Raw genomic sequence first — 21,342 nt, forward strand, 5'->3', positions numbered from 1 at the left:
GCCAATATGGATATCTCAAAGCTTTTAACCGCCCCTGACAAACACGAAATCCGCGCCGAAAATAACGCAGCAAATGAAACACCTAGTCAAGTCTCCAATCAGCCAGAGGTTATGGCTCCGGCTCTGCTTTGGCCCTACCACAGGGCATCGCAGATTCTCCCAACCGGACCACCGAATGGTCCCAAACGTTCTACCTCGTTACCTATTGTTAGGCCTCCCGAAACGAACAGGTTGCCCGCCGAGGATGAAACAATCATCAGGCTTTGTGACGAGGGCATAAAGCGACAGGATATCAGCAAACAGCTACCCGAACGTAGCTTGACAAGTTGCCATCTTCATCATCAGAATTACCTCGAGAAAGACGACGAGTGGGACGAAACTCAGAAGGTAAAGCTGGCCCGTATATATCACAGGTGAGTTTATGGGGCTAGATATATGCGGTCGTATAAATTCTTGCGGCCTTGTGAGTGAAGCAAACTGACTGAGCTCGTAATACAGAATTAAATCACAGATGTGGAAGGACCTAGCAAACGAGCTGGGCGTTCCGTGGCGTGCGGCAGAGGCCATTCATTGGCAGCTGGGGGAGGCAAATATGGCTGGCCTTGCGAATGCTGTGCCATTTCCATTTGCTATTCCAACGAAGCGCTCATTTGATAAAGGAGATTGACTAGCGCATGATCGTTTGAAGACGGATATGTCCTATACAGATTAATCGAATTACTTTATCCAGCCCTTGTATTTCCTCAAGTACTGACTCACCTGAAGATGGCAATCTGTACACGGCAGCATCCGATGTTAGTGAGCCTGCAGCTATCACTATAAACCTGGGACACCGTCTAGCTTGCGACGCTGATGAGGCACTTGTCAAGAAGACTCAGGAGTATACAGAGGGCTTGAACATCAAGAAAAACTCAGCATTGATTCGGCTTTGTGCACCTTGTGTTATTGGTAACAGCTGGGCTCTACCTTTCGACAAGAACAAGTCAATCCGCACTAAGCCTGGCGAGCTGTTTCATACGGACGTTACCATAAATAGCAATCAACCAAAGAAAAGACTATGGAAAGACAAGGAAAACATACAAAAGATCTGCAGAAAAAAAGTGTCGGACAAGGTGTGACCAGAAAATAATGTGCCAAACAAAGGCCAATGATCCTTCTAAACTGCCTTTTCCCACTTCGCTGCTTCTTCTGTTCACTTGGATGCTTCTTCAGAATCATTGATCTGGTGTGTTCTCGTGTAACGAAGTGTTAATAAGTGTTCGAGGTGGCGAAAAACCTCAATGCGTGCCCCAATAGCACCCACCGCCTTGCGAGACCATATAATGGCCTCATTGAGGTCATCTATCGTGTTTGCCTTTTCGTATCGAAGTCCGAGCTTAGTCCCGAGCTCATAGAAGCAATCCCTAAGCAAATAATAGTTAGGGCTAATGGCCACCATTGTATTCATTGCATTGTGAGCTAGGGTGATCGCTTCCTGGATGTCAGAGGCCTCTCCGATATGTCTATATCGGGCTTCCAGGTCGCTTCCGAGGTCGCGCAGGCAATCTAACCGTAATTCATGTTGATCGTCGGTAGCCTGAAGAGCCCGTTGACGTAGTGAAATCGCCGCTTGGAGATCTTGTATCTCAGCTAATGTGTCGTATCGAAGTTTGGAATTGAAAGCGAGCTCAACCAAGCGATCGACGAAGAAAGGCGAAAATTCAGTAGTGGCTCTAAGTGCTAGGGAAAGGAACCAAATCGCGTCGTTAAGATCGACGATAGTTCCTTCAGAGCCAAACCGTCTTCCGAGCCTTTCCCCGCGGTCGAACCAGTACCTTGCCATTTCATAGTCGTTATGACTTGTGGCGAGGCCTGCATTACGAGTGAGTTGAATCGCATTATCAAGGTCACGCAAAAATCCCGTAGATTGGAATCGAACATCGAGTAGTCCCGCCAGAAGATCCAGGCGCGTTTTGTAGTCGGGATGGTCATGAGCAGTCATCTTAATCGCAAGCCGAGAATACTCGATCGCTAAGTTGAGATCATCGATATCTTGTGTTTGCTCGTATCGTATATCCAGCTGCCTCCCAAAATTCTCGAGGAGCGCGGGATCAACAGCGACACGAAGCGCTAGAAAGCCAAGCCGAACTGCTTCATCGACATCATCCATCGAGTTTGTATGTTGATCTTGAGCGTGGGAACTGCTTTCGAGGGCGTCTAAGTGTTGGGAAAGCTGATTGTTGCTCATTTCGCGACGTGGGTTTTGGTCTAGGTATTGGAATCGAGAGTCGAATAATCCCACTAGACGATCTAAGCGCGCTGCATAGTCGACATGAGCAGTCGTTCTAGCCGCAAGCTGACAACACTTTACTGCTGCGTCGAGATCATTGGGATTTTGTGTTTGCTGGTATCGAACATCCAGCTGCATCCCAAGGCTCTCTAAGAGCACGGATCAATAGCGGTCTGAAGCGCTAGAAAGTCAAGCCGAACTGCTTCATCGACATCACCCGTCGGGTTTGTAGGCTGATCTTGAGTGCTTCCGAGGGCATCTAAGCGTACGGGAATCCGATTGTTGCTCATTTTGCGATCTGGGTTTTTGGCTGGGTATTAAAAAAGGTAAGCTGATGGACGGGAATGACCAAAAAGGGTACCTACAATGACAAGTCTTAGCTTCTAAGAGGTTTCCTAGCAGCGATAATAGCAAATATAGGAATGTGAGATTCGCAACAAGTGATCGGCGAGAAAACAGATTCAATATTTCCTCCGAAGGTAGGGTCGAAGTAAAGGTTTTTGGAGAGGTAGGAATGGAAATGACGTGGATAAATAGTTCTAAAGGCGACGCTACCGGTTTACCCAGGTGTATAAGCTTAGGCCAAGTTAGGAAATGGCGGTTATATCACTACCACGCCCATTTAGTGACCGTAATGTCCCAGTGGGTGAATACCCACAGTTTTGCGGGGCAGTCTTAGCTAGGGCCCCCATTTTGGTGTCTACTTACCATTTAAGCACATAGGTACGGTTTTCTGAATATTATTAAAGTAATATATGAGGTCTATTGGTAATTTTTCGATTCTGTTGTGGGCAGCATTCTCTGGAACTTGCCTCAAGTTGATGATGTTTGGAAGCTCAAGGATACTATCCGACCCTAGAGATGACTCGGCATACCCTGTGCTGTTGTGGGCAGCAAATTAGGCCAAACAATTTCAGCGCTTTGGTCGTACATACCACCCCGTACCTCTTGAGACACAACCACAATAATTAGCTTTGCTTTGCTCAAACCTGAAGTAGAATCCTCATACTTATAGATAAAACTCTGGTAAATACGGGATCATTTGTTTCTCTATTTTGGCGATCAGCTGATGAGATGAAGTTGCTACATGGCTTAGATGTCCCAGAACCGTGGCTTATCACACGACAGTTCTAATCCGATGATAGTGCATGCTTAATGGAGGTAGCTAACGAAGACAACGCAATAATTGGACTGAGTTAAAAGACTGAATGGGTCCATTGTTGAAATACCCTAAGGGCCATGTTTCAATATCTGGAGATTACAACAGCAGGTGTGATCGAAGTCAATTTCACAGTATCGTGAGCGGGCTCAGCCATTGATGAAGGAATTGAAACTACAAGCGGGAGTCCATGTTCTCCAGAACTGTCGCAAGGCGATATAGTCCAGCGTCCTCCGCCGTGATCTTGATACCCAGAACTTGAACATTCCCGACTACTTCACCTAGGGCTTGGATCTTTCGAACCGCAGTATCCTCCATTCTTGCGAACATGTCCTGGAAAGAGTCTTCTGATAGCATAGCTGCACATTCCTTTCTTTCCTGGCACACTCCGTTGACAGTTTTTATCACAATATTCTCTGACAGAGTCTGGTCTGCTTTCCACTCTACAGCTGGGTTTCGTAGAATGATTTCCAGAATTTCCGCGCTTCGGTTAACTGCACTTTCTGCCGCTACAAGTGCAGCTTCACTCAAGTCCCGGTGGCTTTCAGTATGGCGCATAATCCAGCTCGCCCCAAGAATGCAATTGTGTGTTGCGGCGTACGTCAGGAGTTTTTCGGGGGTTGGTGGCCACGGCTCAAGAGCCAATCAAACAATGGCACTGGATTTATTCGATCCACTATCTCCAACCAACCAGGTGATGCATTTTCAGGGTGAGGTTTTCCCAGATCTAGCCCCGAGTCCAATAACTTGTTTGCAAGGTCCACATGGAAAATTGCCATATATTTCTGATTTCATCTGGCCCAAGTGAAGTAAGACCATTGTCCGGTAATGGTTTAAGCCGTGCCCAGCAGACCTGAAACCATTTTCGATTCCATGTAGAGGCCTGAAAGATTGTGCATCGGTCTCCATTCGCTTCCCCCGTCAGAAAAGGACTCAAAAGATCTTTGGGTTCCATTAAAGACAAGAGGCGTTGTATCAAAAAGTCATCTTGGTCACTCCTGACCGCGAGCCAAAAGAAGCTGTAGCCAGCTTGGCAAAATGAAGAAGGCTGAACTGCTCGATACTTCAAAAGTAATTTGAAGCACCGAGAGCAATGTTTGATAGACCATGAGGCCAGATCATAGGGGGCACCCTCTTTCATCATATTCTGGCGGCTTTTGGCATGGTTGTAATCGCGGCAGAGGTTCCACTGAACCTCGATCTTTTGCCGTAGCGATTGGCTTTCCAAGACAGTTTTAATTGCCCTCTCAATCAAAGGTTGCGGACTTTCTTTGCTGAGTTCTTGAAGAAATAAATGAAGGGCCTCGTGGGAGCCGAGCGGTTCGGAGAGAATGTCGGACTCAATTGCGGACTGTACAAGATCTAATCGTAGCTCCTCGATGCTCTCGAAGAGTGAAGGGCTTGGAGGGGCATTTTTGGAGATTCATTATAAGTAGACATTTTCATCTAATATGGTATAGAAATAATGCTGAAGTGAGTTGAAGTGTTGTTACAAAGGAAATGATCAGTGGAAAATGAAGGTTTTATAGTGGATTTCAATCGAGGGATCAACGCTCAAAGGACAACACCATTCTTAATCAATAATTACGGCCCCTCAAACTTGTATATCTGAGTGTGGCTGTGCAGCAATGTGATACAGTAGAGTGCACATAAAATAATAATACACCAGCTCAAAATGAGGATACGAGAATTCAATTGGGCGAAATCACAGGATCTGCACGTGGGAAGAAGTATAAGGAGTTCATTATGGTCGATTTAGAGCGTGGTAAATAGGTGTACTTGGCTTGTGATAACTGGCTAATGTTTTGGCTGCATCATTTGATGTTTAACAAAGAAGCCATAAACAAGAATATATTTCGGTACTGGTCTTAAACCATTGGCCTTTATACTTGACAGATATAGTTTCCGTAGCGGTGACTGAAAGACAAGAGTTTGCCATGGCGCTATATGGGACACATCGAGTATCGATCGTGATCACGACACTCTTCTATCGTATTTTTGCCGGGGGAAAAAGCCGGGTTATTCATCGTTTCCAATCCTTAATCTTTGTCGTCCATTCTTACTTGTTTTTTTCCCTCGGCCTTGCTGCAAGTTGGCTAGAAGCAGAGGAATCTCACATTCTAGAGTTTTTTTTAAATTTTATAGCCAATCAGAGCGTTGATTTTTACTCCGATCCAGAGAATTGCTCGCTGTTGGTGCTTGTTGCTCAAAGGATCACACTATCGGTGGAGAAACATCTATCCTGGAGCGGACAGTTCAATTGATCGAAGTAACTGGATCTGTACGTGCTTGAAAGCTAACACTGACCTCATGAGGGTAAAGACTGTTGGTGCAATTTTGTGCGCCCAATCAGCAGACATTAACAGCTCTTTATTTCTATACCCCGATTTCTGGCAATTTGTATTGAGTTCTGAAAAAGATAACAAAAATATAACAAACCTTGGAAACTTGCAAGTAATCACAAGTGGATGCATATCCTGGTTTATCCCAACAAAGACAAAACGCCTTGTAAATTTGAACTCCTAACACTGAGCATTCCAAGTTGACCCTAGTAGTATCTTCACCCGGTAAATGCTCCAAACATCAATGCTCAGTGGAGCGTGTACTGGGTCACCGGGTTCTCCGCCTGCCAAATCATTATTTGACCAGGTGTCGTCATTTCCAGCATGCAGAATGGAATCAAAGAGAAAGTATTCCTATAAAGGACAGGACATAGATGCAGTAGTCCTTTTTGAGTTTTGCTGCCAACTCGCAAGCCGTCGGTCCCGGATAGAGGCTTCCACTCTGGATTTCTCCAATTCTGTAGTGTGTGACAAATTATGGACCAAAAGTGTCCTCCATGGTCGAGGAGAATTGCGCACCCAAATATCGAGCTTTTCAACTCATCGAGGGAGATTTCTAGCTTCCACCCAGTTGCTCCTATTGTCACCGCTTTCCCATGTTGCTCCCTGAAGTGTAACATGTCCCAGGGCTGATCAAGTGGTTAGTAATTTCCTCAGTACGGAAAAGAGAGCTCACTTCTAATTTCAAGACCATGAGATATGTAATTGCTGCAGAGAGGAGTTTCTCCATACTGGGTCGCAGGCGCGCATATACCAAAGATTCGTATTTGCAATAGTTCCTTCTGCTTGGGGGCCCTCGTGATTTATATCAAATTATCAATATATACGACAAGACCCAAGCAGTAAGCCAATGCACCGACAATGGGGCGCAATACCTGAACTGTACTTCGCGTACATTGACAGGAAGACCGAAATTACGGTCAGATTTCCATCCTTCGCGACAGGCATTCCTGAAATGAGTCCATCCAGCACTCTTGCGCCTTGTATTCCATATTCTCAACGTAGTGCGTGCGGGGGGCTCACACAAGGAACACTGGTATCGTCGGTGGCACAATGGTCCCAGGTTTGTTGCTTTCTGCCGCATGTTGAGGGATCAGCTTTGCAGTCCCGAGGAGCGTAACGGAACGGCTTAGGTATTTTTAGTGGATCCGATGAAGCAAGGTTTTCCGGGAGAAGCAACGTTCGGCTTATCTTGATTCATATGATCGGGTTATCTTAGGTTACTTTACGTCCCAGCCGTATCGACTTTCAGGTCATTGTTAATTCTAGAATTGGCGACGTGCCTGACAGAGGAAAACATGTCGCACGAATGTCTTAATCTCTGTATACCTCAACAATTGCCAACATCAATATCGCCATCCAGATGAGGTTATATTTTTTTCTCTGAGCCCCCACTCCGTACAGATTTCATTAACGAGTCTTCTGTCCAAAATAAACATATATAAGGCTCAGTGTGACCTCAAGCGATGCATCTCAGATGATTCGCCCGAAAGGTAATATTCCATCATTAATCTATGGACAGAGCGTATGTCATCAAGTTGAGAATTCTTCAATCGCGTAAAAGCGTGGAGGATCATCTCCTTGCTTTCAAGCATAACAAGTTCTCTTTGATGCTGAGGATTCTTTTCGTTGTAGAGAGATGAATCACGAATTTGTGCTTCCGTGGCCCAACAGTAATCAAGGTGTTCATCTTCCCTTAACCGTATGGGCCCTTCATTCCTACCGACGGGCTGCTGCTTTCTGTCGCACCACCTTCGTTGGACCTTGAGTTGCTCATCGACTTCCAGAGGAAATGTATATCTGGCCATCTGAACTCCCTTATGCATCCAGGAATCCCTGTAGACCAGACGAGAAACACGCGAGCCGTGCAAGTTGACTTCTTCTTCCGTCTCACGTTTCGCGGTATTCAGAATAGTTTTGTCGAATATCTCTTGAGATCCCCCAGGTGGCCCCCAGGAAAAGGCCCATGAGTTCGGCTTGTCATTGCCGTTCTCTTCTTTGCCGAGTAGAGCCCGTTTATGGAGAAGGACGTATGCGGTAGGTGGTTCGTGGAGGTCAAAAAGGAAAACAAGAGTACTGGCAGAGAACCGCTCGATATTAGATTCTTTGCCTGAAGATCGACGAAGGGGAATATTGAGCTCTTCCACTGGAATGATAGAAAAGCCCATGATGTTAAGGAAGTGATGGAATAAGCTTGGGAATGGAGAAAATACTGTTGTATGCTCACCGCAGATTTCGGCGGCGCACGACTGGTATTTAAGCGTCTCAGTCAGACTGATTATCACATTGAGTGATGCACCAGGGACAAAACGTAAGTAGCTCTTGTCACCCCAGTTTTGTGCCGCCTTCATGGTTGCGGATTACATGCATACTTAAATGGGACTGCTGAAATTTTGTTGCTAAGAATCGGGCTCCTGTAACCCGCTCTGTTGGGGGCAGCGTAAAAGGGATCTGTCTTAGTACAGTAAGGATCGGAGCAAGGAATCCGTGGATGCGATGACGCATACCTTCCATAGGTCGTAGCCATCTAGTAGAGTTGCCCATAGAAGAATCCATTGTTGCGCTCAACTTGATTGATCGGGAAAATAACCCGACGCCATTTCAAGTCAGTCCTGTCTTGTCCGCGAGCATCGAAATATTGTTCGCCCGAAAGTGTTCCTACTTGGAATTTACCGGTGCCTCACGGTAATGGGCTCATAGTGTCGAGCGCCTGCTTGGCCGTATTTTACATTATGGTGACCTTTGGGCTTTGGGCGATCGGCGCTCCGGCCCCCAGAGAGATCTCTACTGATGCCCTAGGGTAACGTAAACTAAAACATTAGTCGATAGCTCCTGGAATGCAGTTGGCTCGGTGGTCCATCAAGTAGTTGCGGCCCCCCAACCAGTGGAAAGCTGCACGCCTAGTTAGCTCCTGACAAAGGGTAGAATTCGGTTTGACGAAAATGATTTACCCAACACGCTTCGTAATCAACTCACAGTTATGTTAAATTCATTGCTGTAAGCTAGTACGCTTGCATTACAATAACACGGGCCCTTTGCGATGAAACATAACTGCGTGCGGGGTCTGTTGGAATACTAGGCTGGAACAGGCATAACCTGTTGCTCTTTGGCCAGAAAGCAACAGATTATACCCCTTTTAGACTAGCGTGACTCACACGCGTCGGTCTTCTATTTTTGACTTTAGATCGAAAACTGGCCTCACCATAGTTATGCTCTTTTGGGCATCCCATAGGCTGTGCCCAAGCCTAAATCTTCCCATCAATATTCTTATACACAAAAATTACCAAACCTTGTATGCAATACTGTACATCCTTGACGAGCGGTTTCGAAGGATTCGTTCCGCCCGCCGATGCATGAATGGGCCGTGGCGAGGTCTATCCGCCACATCATACGAGAAGCGGTGTAGTCTTGCACTAGGGTGATAGAAAGTACAACCAAGAGATCGCAGGGCGCTTTTACACACAGCCAGTGTCAATCATTGCTGGGATGATTTGGTGGCAATAAGGCACATAGCCGGTTGCCTACGCCTCTCCGACTCGCCTCGGACTGGTCAGTGTCACATCAATTCTTTACTCCGGCGTGCTCGTGTCAATCCTACCCCGTCTTCCTCTACAAGCTCTTTACACCTGGATTTGGTTCCCGCTATTCTAGATGGAATCCATAGATGGCGAGCTTCAGGGTCTTCTTTCCCAGCTAGCCAAGTGGTACATGTTGGAAGGAAACCGAGAAAGGCTAACAGACCAAAGTTTGTGGGCTTGCTCTGTTATGCTTGGTGATTCAGAATTGCTTGCCTTGCAGAAATTTATCAATATCTTGTGCCGCGTGCGAACCCTCTCCCATCAGCCAACCGATGCATACCGACCGAGAAGCCCGGCAACACCCATACCGCGCCACAGTAACCCGTTCACGCCAGAATCATCAACCCAACATCTAGAGGTTGAAGATGAGGCTGTCCAGAGGCAAAGGGCTTCCCGGCAAATCTTTTTGGCATCTGAAATCCATGTAAATCCTCAGGATCAGCAGGATCAGAGCCGGTACATGGCATACGTCGAAGAGGCTAAGGACGAGAATGCATGGGCGCATAACGAATCTGAGGAGAGTGCGCCTTCGTCGCAAGTACTCCCAAACACCGCGGCCATCAATCGGAACCTCGATGAAATTAATCATACTGATGTCTGGAAACTTGGCATCGCTCCGGACATCTCATCTACATTGGACCAAAGCCAAGCGAGCTCTCTGACCACGGATCCCAATCCTCAAGTTGAATCCAATACCGAATGGTTTGAGGATAGTGACCAGGCAAATAGCCTGTCTGGAGGTACGCCATCGCCATTGAGCCAAACCCCAACAAGTTCTCTAGCCACGAATCCAAATAGCCACACAGAAGAAGCTCCAGTCAGAGACACTTCTGAAGAAAATATAAACTCCGCTGGTGATGCTGGATGTTCAAGCTTTAACAGTACACTTGAAAGCCCTCGTGAAAGTAGAATCCCAAGATCGGAGGATTCCTTCCTTGCTGGGTTTACTCAATATCCTGCAGCGTTTCCTGTCGACCAGCTTGCTAGTCCAGCTATCTTGGATTTAGACACGCCTCTGCCAAAGGGTCCAACAGCTTTGGTGTCTCTTGCACAGGTCGATATCTCTCGCCTGCTGCTTCGAAAGCACGATACAGGCTACTTTGTCACCACGGAGTTGGGGTTTGGAATTAACGCAATGAAGGAAAATATCCTGCAAACCCTCGAGGGACAGTCATTAGGGCCTTGCGAGATAGAAATCCCGCACCCGCTCTATGACGCGCTTCAAAATTGCAGGGAAGATCCGGATTATTTTCTTCACCAGGTTGGTATCGTCAATTCTCACCAAGCCAGCGCAAAGGGGGCGGTTGCCAGGATATTTGAAAAGTCATTCCAGATCACAAGGAGTGCGCAACTCATGCCTCTCTATGAACGCCTAACACTATATGCCCTTTATAACCTAGTTGTGAAAAAAGGATATCACGATGGCGAACATTTCAGATTCGGCCAACTTGCGCGTCTCGTTCAAGATATCAAATCTGAACTCTCGGATGACGATAGTCTTGAAGATGGGAAATTGCGGGGTGCTATTCAACGACTTGTATTAGAAGGCAAGGAGCTCAGTCGCATAATAAAATGCCACTTCAACAACAATCCCGGATATCTTATGGCACTCCCCGTTGGTTTGACGGCGAATAAGTGAGTTTCGAACCTTCATACTCTAGACAAAGCATACTGATATTCACAGATGTCGGCGCTCACCGAAACCGGTAGTTGACGCATTTGTAGGTCGAATGCAATTACTTGGTATTGACGCTGTAGTCCAAATTCTGGGCCTCTCAAGACTTGCATGCCACGTCATGCTGAGCCTCGAGAAGGAGGAAAGCATTGAGTTTATGGCCCAGTCCGAATCTGTCTCTAAAAAGCGCAAACAGGGAAATTGTAATGATATCGATCCTTTTCCATGAATTGACTAACGCAGCATAGATGCACAATGGCCATGCAAACGGCCAGCCACAACTGGAGATGAATCACGAAATCCCCTCCCAGAATGTTAGTTCATCCGTCTCCGAGACCCCAAACCCTGCTGAGAAATTAGATGATTTTTCTCACGAGACGGCGCCCACAGCAGAAGGTCAAGCGGTCTTGCTGCCAAATCTGTTGTATGACAGAAATTTGTGTTCGCAAACTTCTGTCAACACAACCTTAAGCAATGAGGCAATGTCGATTCAAAACCTGCTGACAAGCAACCAAGACGACCCTCCAATCTGCATGTCCCTTGAGAACAATCCAGACACTTTTGTACCCAGTGCCTATGACTTGTTTCTGCCATTCGAGTTCCAGGAATTTCCAGATTTCTTTCCGTCACAGGTATTTGACTGGGAGCAATGGTTCAATGGAATCTCTGCAGGTACATCGTTTGCAGAAGAGAGCGAACAAGGAATGACTAATAGCAGCGGAAAAGGCTGCAGCCCTGGAATGCCAGAGGATCGTGAACAGAACGTGGACGAGGACGAAAGTATCAGCACGGCTCACGCCTAACGGGCCAACTATTTTCCTGGCAGCCCAGACAGAAAAGAAAAACGCCATGTATTAGCAATCAATTCGCCTAAAATGCTTCCGGTGCTGAAAAATTGTGCCGCGGTGGAATCTGCACCGCTCACATGATAGTCGTAGTTGCCTCAGTTCTCTTTTCGCCAACGGCGATAATAACGTCGACTCCGCACGGTTGTCGTGGAACCAAGGCTCGTTTATCACTGATAAACCAGTATGTACCAGTTTCTAGAGGGGCCCCTGGCCTAACATCGGAGAGACCGCGTAGAGGAAATATTAGGAGGCGTTCGGAGGGATTATCGAGCGTCCTGCCGATATTGAAGTGGAAAACGAAACATTTTTCAACCTACTCCGTAAGCAATCGCCAGGTAGAAGAAAAGCCGGGACTTACTTTGAACTCTTTTCGTTCTATTTCTGCCTTCAGATCCTCAATGAATATTTGCATTTCAACGCCCACGCCTTGCCACCCATACGCATTCGGTTCGTAAGGGAGGATCTTGCCGTCTAGTAGGAGCTGCCGTACAGCAGAGACAATAGGCTCCGCATTTTCCCATAGCGGTTTGCTCGTCATCTTGTAACACTTTGCCGGTGATTTTGATCAATCCTGTACGAGCAAAATGCGCCTCGAATACCGAATTTTGAGGAACAGAGAGTTGTGAGGGGTAGTGGGGTTTGTATCCTAAAATCTCGAAGTGACTGTGCCGGATATATGGTTGTTCCTGGTGGTATAAATTACGGTCGATTCTGATTGGGCAGTGCCACCAGTCCCGTAGTATACATATTTCTCAGGCACCAGGTATTTGTCAAAATTTCACCACGTATCGACCAATTGGAGATCTCAATGACCTTGTATTGTATTGTATTACTTCTTTTTCTCGTTATGTATGGGTCCACTCTAATGGCATGAAATATGCCTCAGATCAGCTATGGATTCGCTCTCATGCAGTGTTAATAAGGGTAATGCCGATAGCATAAGAACCCTTGGATTTGCCCAGATAATCTAGATCCAGAGATAGTGTTGGACTTATTGCTATCTCAGTGGACAATCGTCTGGTTTTCGAAATTCGACATGAACATATAAACACTCACTCATGGCTTTGATTGATCAAAATCCCTATTTCTCTCATTAGTTGGGGCTCCTGATGTAATGTCTACATCATACTAATATGTGGATGCAACCATGTTGCAGCGCTACCATATTCGGACAGTGAAAGCATGGCTTCCGATTCCCACCATCAGCCACGTTAATATGCACACTTGCTATAATGTTTCCAGGGACTTCGTGTAATGTACCCTATCCCAAACCAAGCAAGACTTTAGGCACGTCATATCTGCCAATGTACCCTTACGAGTCATTGTGATTGGAGTTTGACTAATGTGCCAAAAGCCGTGCATACCGCGCGGATCAGCCCTAAAGTGACGCATCAAAAGGTGAGGTTGACACAACAAGTCAACAAATATAAACTGACAAGCTCAGTGTGAATGTCTACGCGAAAAGATGCCCGCCTATAAGGAAAGACAAAAGAGAGCTATTTTCTAATGTTTGTCCAGCCCGATCTAACTCGCTGTTCCATGTCATTCGAGAGGTCCATATCCCGTGATCCCCGGCACTCCGGATTAATGACTGCGCGTTTGCATCTTATTGCCTTGGTTAAATGGGGCCCACTTTCGCATGTGGTACTAATCCTGCATATCTTAGCGGTACAGAGCGCCAGGGTGCTTCATCTGCTTCCACCGGCTCAGTAATCAATTGAGAAGCTTCTTGAACTGTGAGCCCTGCTTCAGCTGGTATCTGCTGTCGGGATCGAGTACGCTTTTGCTTCTGCTTCTCGTTGGCGGCGCGTAATTCCTTGTTTTCTTTCGCGAGTAAGATAGCACCTTGCATTGTAAGACGGAAGCCTTTTACAAGCTGGTTTAATGCACGATCTGACGGGCTAGGTGGACTTCGAGATCTTGTACGAAGTAAAGCTTTGATTGATGAAGCCTGACGACGTAGTTCTTTCTCTGTAGCTGGCGCTTTTGGTGTAAAATTTCGACTTGATTCACTACCCCGGCTGGGGGGTAGGCGTTCGAAGCCGGATATCAAGCTTTGAAATCACTTGATCTGGTGCAAATGGCACTAAACCGGTAGCTCGGAAGCTGCTTTTAATTGTCTTCGGTTTAAAAGCTTCAATTCGTGCCTTTAGGTATGCTTCAAGAAAGTCAAGTTTCTCAATATGGTTGATCCCGTTCCGCATCTTCGTTTCAACCGCCCGACTATAAGACGGTCTTATTAAGACCGGTAAGACCGCAAAACAGCCGACATCGAGAGGTTGTAAAAGATGGGATGAATGAGCAGGCATACAAATTTTGTCAAATTCCGGCGTTAAATGACTTCCATGTCCGTCAAGTATTAAAGCCGATACCCCCCCCCCCTTCGTACGTGAAGAAGTACTCGGCCCAACGCACGGCCCAACTCCCACCGGGGGAGTTGGGCCGCACTGGTCTAATGCAAAAACTAGTCTAATGCAAAACTTCATCTACCCACCATTTTAAACATCTCTCTACTAATCGTGCCAAGCCCACCAACACCTACCGGCATTGGTGGGCCTCACCGGATAACAAATTTTCACCGGATCACAAATTTTCCATTTTTTATCAATTTTCTACCCATTTTATACCACAACACGATGTCAGAACAAAATGAAAATATTGAGATGAGAACTCTACAGGCCGTAGAAGCCTACTTCCAAAGCGATAAGCCCAATTTAGCTAAATTGGCGCGAGAATTCGCTGTTCCCTACAACCGACTACGCGGGCGCGTTAGTGGACGGAAGTCCAATCCAACCATTGCTAGTCAAAGTAAGGCATTAAACCCGATGCAAGAAAAAGCATTGATATCCTGGATCCAAACACTACGCTATTCATATACTGCAAATACCGCCGATCTCATTGAGCGCTCTGCAAACCAGCTTTTAAAAGATGCTGGTTCCGATCGGCAGGTTGGCCGCAGCTGGGTATACCGATTTATCAATCGCCTACCCCCAGATATCCGATATATTAGCCCAAAACCTGCTGAAAAAGCAAGGGCTGATAGCGAGAATTATGGCGAATTGCTCCTATGGTTTAATAGCCTTAAAAAGGTTATTAAACAATATGGATTTAAGAAAAATGAGATCTTCAATTGGGATGAAACCGGCTACCAAATTGGCCAGGGAAAGCGACAAAAGGTTATTGCTCCTACCGGAGCATATACTAATCCTACCGGTGGTCAAAATGAATCAATTACTGGCATTGAATGTATCGCCGCCGATGGTTGGGTTATGCTACCATGGTTTCTACCTAAAGGTAGTTCCCAAATGGCAGAGTGGTATGAAAATATCACTATCCCCGATTTTCGAATTAAACCTACCCTAAATGGCTGGATTAATAACGAGACTGCATTTCAATGGCTTTGTTCATTTCATCATGCTTCAATTTCTCACGTCGACGAGGGTAGGCCAAGGCTTTTATTGATGGATAACCATGGTTCTCATACTACCATTGAATTTACTACCTTTTGTAAGGAGAAAAACATCATCCCATTCTACTTCCTACCCCATACAACCCATCTCTGTCAACCGCTAGATGGTCAAGCTTTTCAATGCTTAAAACATTACTTCCGTACCGCCAATAACGAAGTGATGATATGGGGTGGAAGTGTTGCTAGAAAGCGGGATTTTTTCAGGATGATCGCTAATATCCGGAAGCAAGCTTTTACTAGCAGAACCATCCGATCTTCATTTAAATCTAGGGGTATTTACCCCTTTGATCCGGAAGTCGTACTTGGTCCTTTACGCCAAATACAAATCGAGAATGAAGGGTCCCCCCTTAGGATTTTCACGCCTTCTCCCCCCCCCCCAGATATCCCAAGCTCAGTCACCAATTCGCCGCCAGATACTATCGCCCGGGTTAATACGCTTAATACTAAGCTTATTAAATACCTGGAGAAAGCTGAAAATACATCTGCGCAGGCAAAACGGCATATTCAACGGAGTATGGATGCAAATGCATATCTATCTCAGCAGCTTGATTTAGTAAAGAGATCTTTAAAGAAGTCTCAATACCACAAATCAGTAACGTATTTCACAAGCCAGTGGGCCACACAAGCGAGTGGGCCACGTCAAAACACCATAGTAAATGCGATATTTTACAACCTTATATCTCAGCAACCACGTTGTTGTTTGATTTCATTGTCATTTGATAACCATTGATAAGACTTTTGAACAGTATATATCAGTTTTAAGAAAATCGAAAAGCTGCATTATCACGGTATTGAAAATTACGCTGCTCAAAGCCAAAAATATATATATCTCAATCATGAAGTGGTAAAAATTTTCCAAAGTCCTTAGAGAGGCCAGATATCACCTAAAAAGCAGTAAGCTATAGGGAAAATTCCATATAGACTACCGTTGTTGATATATAAGGTTGTAAAATATCGCATTTACTATGGTGTTTTGACGTGGCCCACTCGCTTGTGTGGCCCACTGGCTTGTGAAATACGTTAGCAGATATTCCAAGAAATGGGCAATCGATTCTTGGAGCACGGAATTCAGTACTATCACCTATATGCGCCAATAGGATGATAAAAAAAAGGGCCGATGGCGATGCTAAGAAGCTTCAGAGGAAGCAAGCTAAGCAAGCCGAGGAATTGGAAGTTGAACAGCAGGCCCAAAAGGCAAGGGATTTAGCTGAGGCTGAGCATGAAGCATCAATGGCGGCAAGAGATAGTAATGGTGGAAGTTGGTATATAGATAGTCATGGTGGTTATTTGTAAATAGTGGTTTAATGCATTTTTAATGGAAGAATTTGTTATCCGGTGAGGCCCACCAATACCGGTAGGTGTTGGTGGGCTTGGCACGATTACCCTAAAAATGCCTTTTTCTTCTCAAAATTTGGAGGATCGCCTTAGTAGTGCTATTGAAGCCTACTATGCAAGCAAGAAGCCTGTTCTCTCAGTATTGGCGCGGGAATCCGACGTTTCATACTATACCCTGAGGGGTCGAATCCACGGTCGCACTTCTCGAAGCAGTCGTACTGGTCCCAACAAAGCCCTAGAACCAGATCAAGAGAAGGCATTAATGCTTTGGATTGACACTTTAAATGCTGCAAATGCACCACCAACCTCAAATATGATCTATAAGTGCGCAATTGACATTCTTCGGCGCCATGATCCAGATCGGCAGCTCGGTAAAAATTGGGCGTATCGCTTTATTAAACAACTACCTGAGAAATACACCTATATCAAGCAAAAACCCATGGAAAAAGACCGGTTAGAAGCAGTTACCCCTGGCCATCTTACTACCTGATATACTCGCCTAGGTGATACTATTCAGCGGTTAAAAATCGGATCGAAGAATATCTATATCTTTGACGAAAGCGGCTTCAAAATTGGCGAAGGAAAACCCCGAAAAGTCGTTTCAACTAAGGCTGGTCAATCTGCTAGTATTGGAACTGGCGGGCCTAGTGAATCGCTTACTTCAATTGAATGTATTGCTGCCGATGGCTGGGTAATGCCACCTTGGTTTTTGGTTAAGGGTGAATTCTATATAGAGAATTGGTATAGGACTACCAACCTCCCTGACGACTATTGGATTACTCCTACACCTAATGGTTGGACCGACGATACTATAGCCTTTCAATGGCTTCAATCATTCGAAGAAAGCACTAAAAATCGCTGTACAAAGACGGGTTTTCGGCTTCTTCTTATGGATAATCATGGCTCCCATCTCACCTATGAATTCATCAAATTCTGCGAGAATAATCTGATTATTCCATACTGTTTTATCCCACATACAACGCATATATGTCAGCCGCTTGACGATGTGCCGTTTCAGGTGCTAAAACATTATTTTCGTAAGAATAATAATGATATAGTACAGTGGGGTGGTTCGGTAAAGCAAAAATCGGACTTTTTTTCTAGCATCCATGGGGTTCGGAACCAAGCTTTTAAAAGCCGTACAATACGCTCTGGCTTTGAAAGATGCGGTATCTATCCTTTAAATGCAGATGCTGCTTTAGAGAAGCTAGGTTGGAATGACGATCCTAATCTTCCAGAGTCAGTTTTGGAGATATGGGATGGGGATGGTGATACCCCCCCCCCGGCGTCAAGCTCTATACCAAATTCACCGGTAAAAGACGCTAAAGACTTCAGGAAATACGCCAAAAAAATCAAGAGAAAACTTGACGATATTGGAGATGAGATTGACTCTATTTCTCCTAAGCTACGCCGTCAAATAGCTCCATTTTTAGCTGGTGGGCTTGCTTTAGTGGAAGCTGGTGCTCAGTATGCGCAGGATAACATCAACATTTTGGACCTAAAGCGCCGGAAGGATGCCAATAAAACCAAGCGAAGGGTTAACATGGGTGGCCCTCTAAGCTCTTTAAATGCAAAAAGGCATATAAAAGTGAGAGATGGCCCAGAGAGGAAGAGATTAATCCAGCAAGCTAAAAAGAAGTGGATTGCGGCTTCTACTTCAGAAGCCGCTTTCTCAATGGAGAAGTTAAAACCAGGGGATATTAATACGGGAGAAGAAAGTGCGGAAGCAGACGATTCTGTAAATATTAAATTCACCATAGATACTATAGGGGAAGGGTGCTAAATGTCATGTTTAAAATGGTGGGTAGATGAAGTTTTGCATTAGACTAGTTTTTGCATTAGACCAGTGCGGCCCAATACCCGCTGGGTGTTGGGCCGTGCGATGGGCCGAGTACTCATGTATTCTGCTTCATCTCTCGTTTAGGTATAATTCTTATAGGTATATCGAAAGAGCATTAGTATAACTCTTATTCTACGAGCTTATATCACTAAATTCCGTCTATTCTATCACTAAAAGACATATGTTATTATTCTGGGAGTTTTAAATCCTTCGATTGTAACGGCGTTTGGGCATATTCCCGTGGGCGTGCCCACGGGCATGCCCATGGACAAAAGACCCTTATAGCCAATCAGCTTATAAAGGATAGTGGGTCTACACTTGATTTATGATATATCAGATCTATATAAGCACCCCTTTTACTAGTAACCCCCGTTTCACACGGTCGCAAGTTGCCTAATGTAAGTTAATATCACACACTCTCCCTTAGTCTTTACACTGTCCCTTACATCATATTAACTATGTCCCAACCTAGTGCCTATACCGTAGGGCCCTCTTCGCTTCCTCCGAGCTCCCAACCAGACCTCTCCTACGTCGACGATATATTTGATCCCAACCTTAATCCAAATATTGATTCCAGTCTCTTTAACAGCCAACAGACTTCTATATCAGTGATAGAGTCTGACTTCACTCAACCGGCCCTTCTTGATTGCTCCCTTAAACGTGTGGGACCCGATCGGAGAAAGCAGTTTATCCTCTACGACGCGATGAATAACACGTCTAAAGCAAAGTTTATCGAGTGGTGGCGCACAACAGTACGCGGCAGCGATACTGAGACACAACAAAGGCTACGATGGGATGCAAAACACACATCGGATGTCTGGGAGAACTTCGACCAGGTAGCACATCATGTTACAGGCGAACCTTTGGTTATATGTCGGACTTGTGGGGCCACACTGCCTCATCCAAGCGCGAAGCAAAGCGGCACTAACACACTAAAGCGGCATATGACCTCAGGTAAATGCCAAAAGGGTGGTAAAAGCAAGCCTACACAACGGTCAATTAAAGAGACCATACAGCATATATCGGTAAGTCTTATATGATTATACCCTTCAAGATAACTAAAACTACTATACATTAGGCACTAGAGTCTTCTCATATCTCAAAATTCTCGAATGATGAATGGGAAAGAGAGCAGATTGAATGTCTTACCAGTCTGAACCTACCTTTCCGGATACTTGAGAGGAAGCAGTTTGCTTCCTTGATTCGAATGGCACAAAAGGCTCCAGCTGAACCTACTTCACTCCATCCTCGCACTGCTCAACGCCGGCTAAAGAAATTGGTCGATGAGGAGCAGCATACAATTCTCGCTACCTTACCAAAAGATGCGAAGCTCTCAATCGCCTTTGACTGCTGGACATCGCCTTTTCAGCAAGCATTTATAGCGATCACAGGGTACTTTATCGACCGAGACTGGAATTACCGTGAGCTCATACTTGGTTTCGAACCACTTGATGGGGCGCATTCTGGTGTGAATCTAAGTGAAGTGCTTATGGAGATCTTTAAGAAGCTTGATATTACTGATCGCGTGTTAGCGATTACATCAGATAACGCATCAAATAACACAACTTTAGTACAGGCAGTTCAAGACTCCATTGACTCCCTTGAACTATCGAATAGCCCAGTGGTTGTTCGAATCCCTTGTCTTGCACATATTATCTAGCTAAGCCTTCGCGAGCTACTTGGATTAGTGAAGGCCGACCCCCAGAACGATATCATAGATCGGAATGTTTCTGATATCCAAGCCCAAGCCCAAGCTCGATCGCTCCGTGCTTCCCAGAGTGAACAAGTCATTGTACAAACCCTTGTTAAGGTAAGTATATTACTTTATTTAATATTTAACATACCTAATAAATATATAGATTCGAGGGCTTGCTGTGTTCATTAATGCAAGCCCCCAACGTCGCGATGATTTCTTCCATCTCCAGACCAATGGAACGAAACTTGCGCCTATCCAAGATGTCCGCACACGTTGGAATTCAACCTTCCTAATGCTTCGTCGTGCGAAATGCCTTAGCAAGCCCTGCGATGAATACTGTGACAACATTGGGACCCAGAAATACAAATTCAGTAAGGAAGAATGGCGGCAGGTCGACTACCTTCTGTATATTACGGAGCCTTTCTACCGCTTTACCACAGTGCTTTCAAAGACCAAAGAAATATAGGTACATCATGTTTTTGGTATTTATAACGCCCTCTTCGAGCACTTCGAGGAATCGATCGCACGACTCACTCCGAAAACCATACCTTGGAAGAAGGCGATGCTACAAGCCCTCAATGCTGGGATGTTGAAACTTTCATCTTTCTACATAAAGACGAAAGAGATCCATGGTAGTCTCTACGCGATTGGAACAATTCTTGCATCCTAGCATAAGCTCCACTTCTTCTCAAGTAAGGCGTAGGGTACGTCAGAGAACGACACAAACTGGAGTGATCAGTATAAGGAAACGCTTCGCCAGTTCGTAGCTCCTTACGCCCAAAGACACACCCAGACACAGTCCCTACGAGGAGAGCAACCCCCCCCCCCCCCCGGCGTCACTCAGCCAGTACAAGTGACCTAGACGCTCTCCTCGACCTTCGGCCTCACATTCACTCCGATCTATCAACATCAGAGCACGAACTCGCTAGATACCTTGAAAAGCGTATGTTACATTCACTATTATTACGAGCGGGAATACTTATACCTATTATAGCAAGGAGAAAAGTCGATCCTTTACACTTCTGGAAGGAATATGAGAATGAATTCCCGATTCTCTCAAGTGTTGCTCGCGACATTCTCTCTATTCCTACAACAGGCGCTGGAGTTGAACGTCTTTTCAATTCAGCACGG

At 45.5% G+C, this 21,342-nt stretch overlaps 7 protein-coding genes across 7 annotated transcripts; 2 read left to right on the top strand and 5 right to left on the bottom strand.

Moving 5' to 3' along the window:
• Positions 1–6: 6 nt before the first annotated feature.
• On the top strand, positions 7–667 carry N7471_010728 (uncharacterized protein; the record flags this gene model as incomplete). The annotated part of the gene is made up of 2 exons (XM_057283447.1): positions 7–413; positions 499–667. 2 exons carry the CDS (start codon positions 7–9, stop codon positions 665–667), a joined length of 576 nt encoding a protein of 191 aa, XP_057132426.1.
• Positions 668–1,192: 525 nt separating this feature from the next.
• On the bottom strand, positions 1,193–2,559 carry N7471_010729 (uncharacterized protein; the record flags this gene model as incomplete). Its single annotated transcript, XM_057283448.1, has 2 exons — positions 1,193–2,418; positions 2,487–2,559. The coding sequence occupies 2 exons, from the start codon at positions 2,557–2,559 to the stop codon at positions 1,193–1,195; spliced, it is 1,299 nt and encodes a 432-aa protein (XP_057132427.1).
• Positions 2,560–3,602: 1,043 nt separating this feature from the next.
• Positions 3,603–3,986, bottom strand: N7471_010730 (uncharacterized protein; the record flags this gene model as incomplete). The annotated part of the gene is made up of 1 exon (XM_057283449.1): positions 3,603–3,986. The coding sequence occupies one exon, from the start codon at positions 3,984–3,986 to the stop codon at positions 3,603–3,605; it is 384 nt and encodes a 127-aa protein (XP_057132428.1).
• A 2,032-nt stretch (positions 3,987–6,018) lies between these two features.
• On the bottom strand, positions 6,019–6,500 carry N7471_010731 (uncharacterized protein; the record flags this gene model as incomplete). Its single annotated transcript, XM_057283450.1, has 2 exons — positions 6,019–6,399; positions 6,447–6,500. 2 exons carry the CDS (start codon positions 6,498–6,500, stop codon positions 6,019–6,021), a joined length of 435 nt encoding a protein of 144 aa, XP_057132429.1.
• A 718-nt stretch (positions 6,501–7,218) lies between these two features.
• On the bottom strand, positions 7,219–7,938 carry N7471_010732 (NUDIX hydrolase; the record flags this gene model as incomplete). Its single annotated transcript, XM_057283451.1, has 1 exon — positions 7,219–7,938. One exon carries the CDS (start codon positions 7,936–7,938, stop codon positions 7,219–7,221), a length of 720 nt encoding a protein of 239 aa, XP_057132430.1.
• A 1,597-nt stretch (positions 7,939–9,535) lies between these two features.
• N7471_010733 (uncharacterized protein) lies at positions 9,536–11,826 on the top strand (the record flags this gene model as incomplete). The annotated part of the gene is made up of 3 exons (XM_057283452.1): positions 9,536–10,983; positions 11,033–11,069; positions 11,272–11,826. 3 exons carry the CDS (start codon positions 9,536–9,538, stop codon positions 11,824–11,826), a joined length of 2,040 nt encoding a protein of 679 aa, XP_057132431.1.
• Positions 11,827–11,944: 118 nt separating this feature from the next.
• N7471_010734 (uncharacterized protein) lies at positions 11,945–12,409 on the bottom strand (the record flags this gene model as incomplete). Its single annotated transcript, XM_057283453.1, has 2 exons — positions 11,945–12,184; positions 12,230–12,409. 2 exons carry the CDS (start codon positions 12,407–12,409, stop codon positions 11,945–11,947), a joined length of 420 nt encoding a protein of 139 aa, XP_057132432.1.
• Positions 12,410–21,342: the final 8,933 nt, after the last annotated feature.

Source organism: Penicillium samsonianum, assembly GCF_028829775.1.
Source record: "Penicillium samsonianum strain IBT 33392 chromosome Unknown utg000006l_segment0_segment0, whole genome shotgun sequence".
Taxonomy (NCBI): domain Eukaryota; kingdom Fungi; phylum Ascomycota; class Eurotiomycetes; order Eurotiales; family Aspergillaceae; genus Penicillium; species Penicillium samsonianum.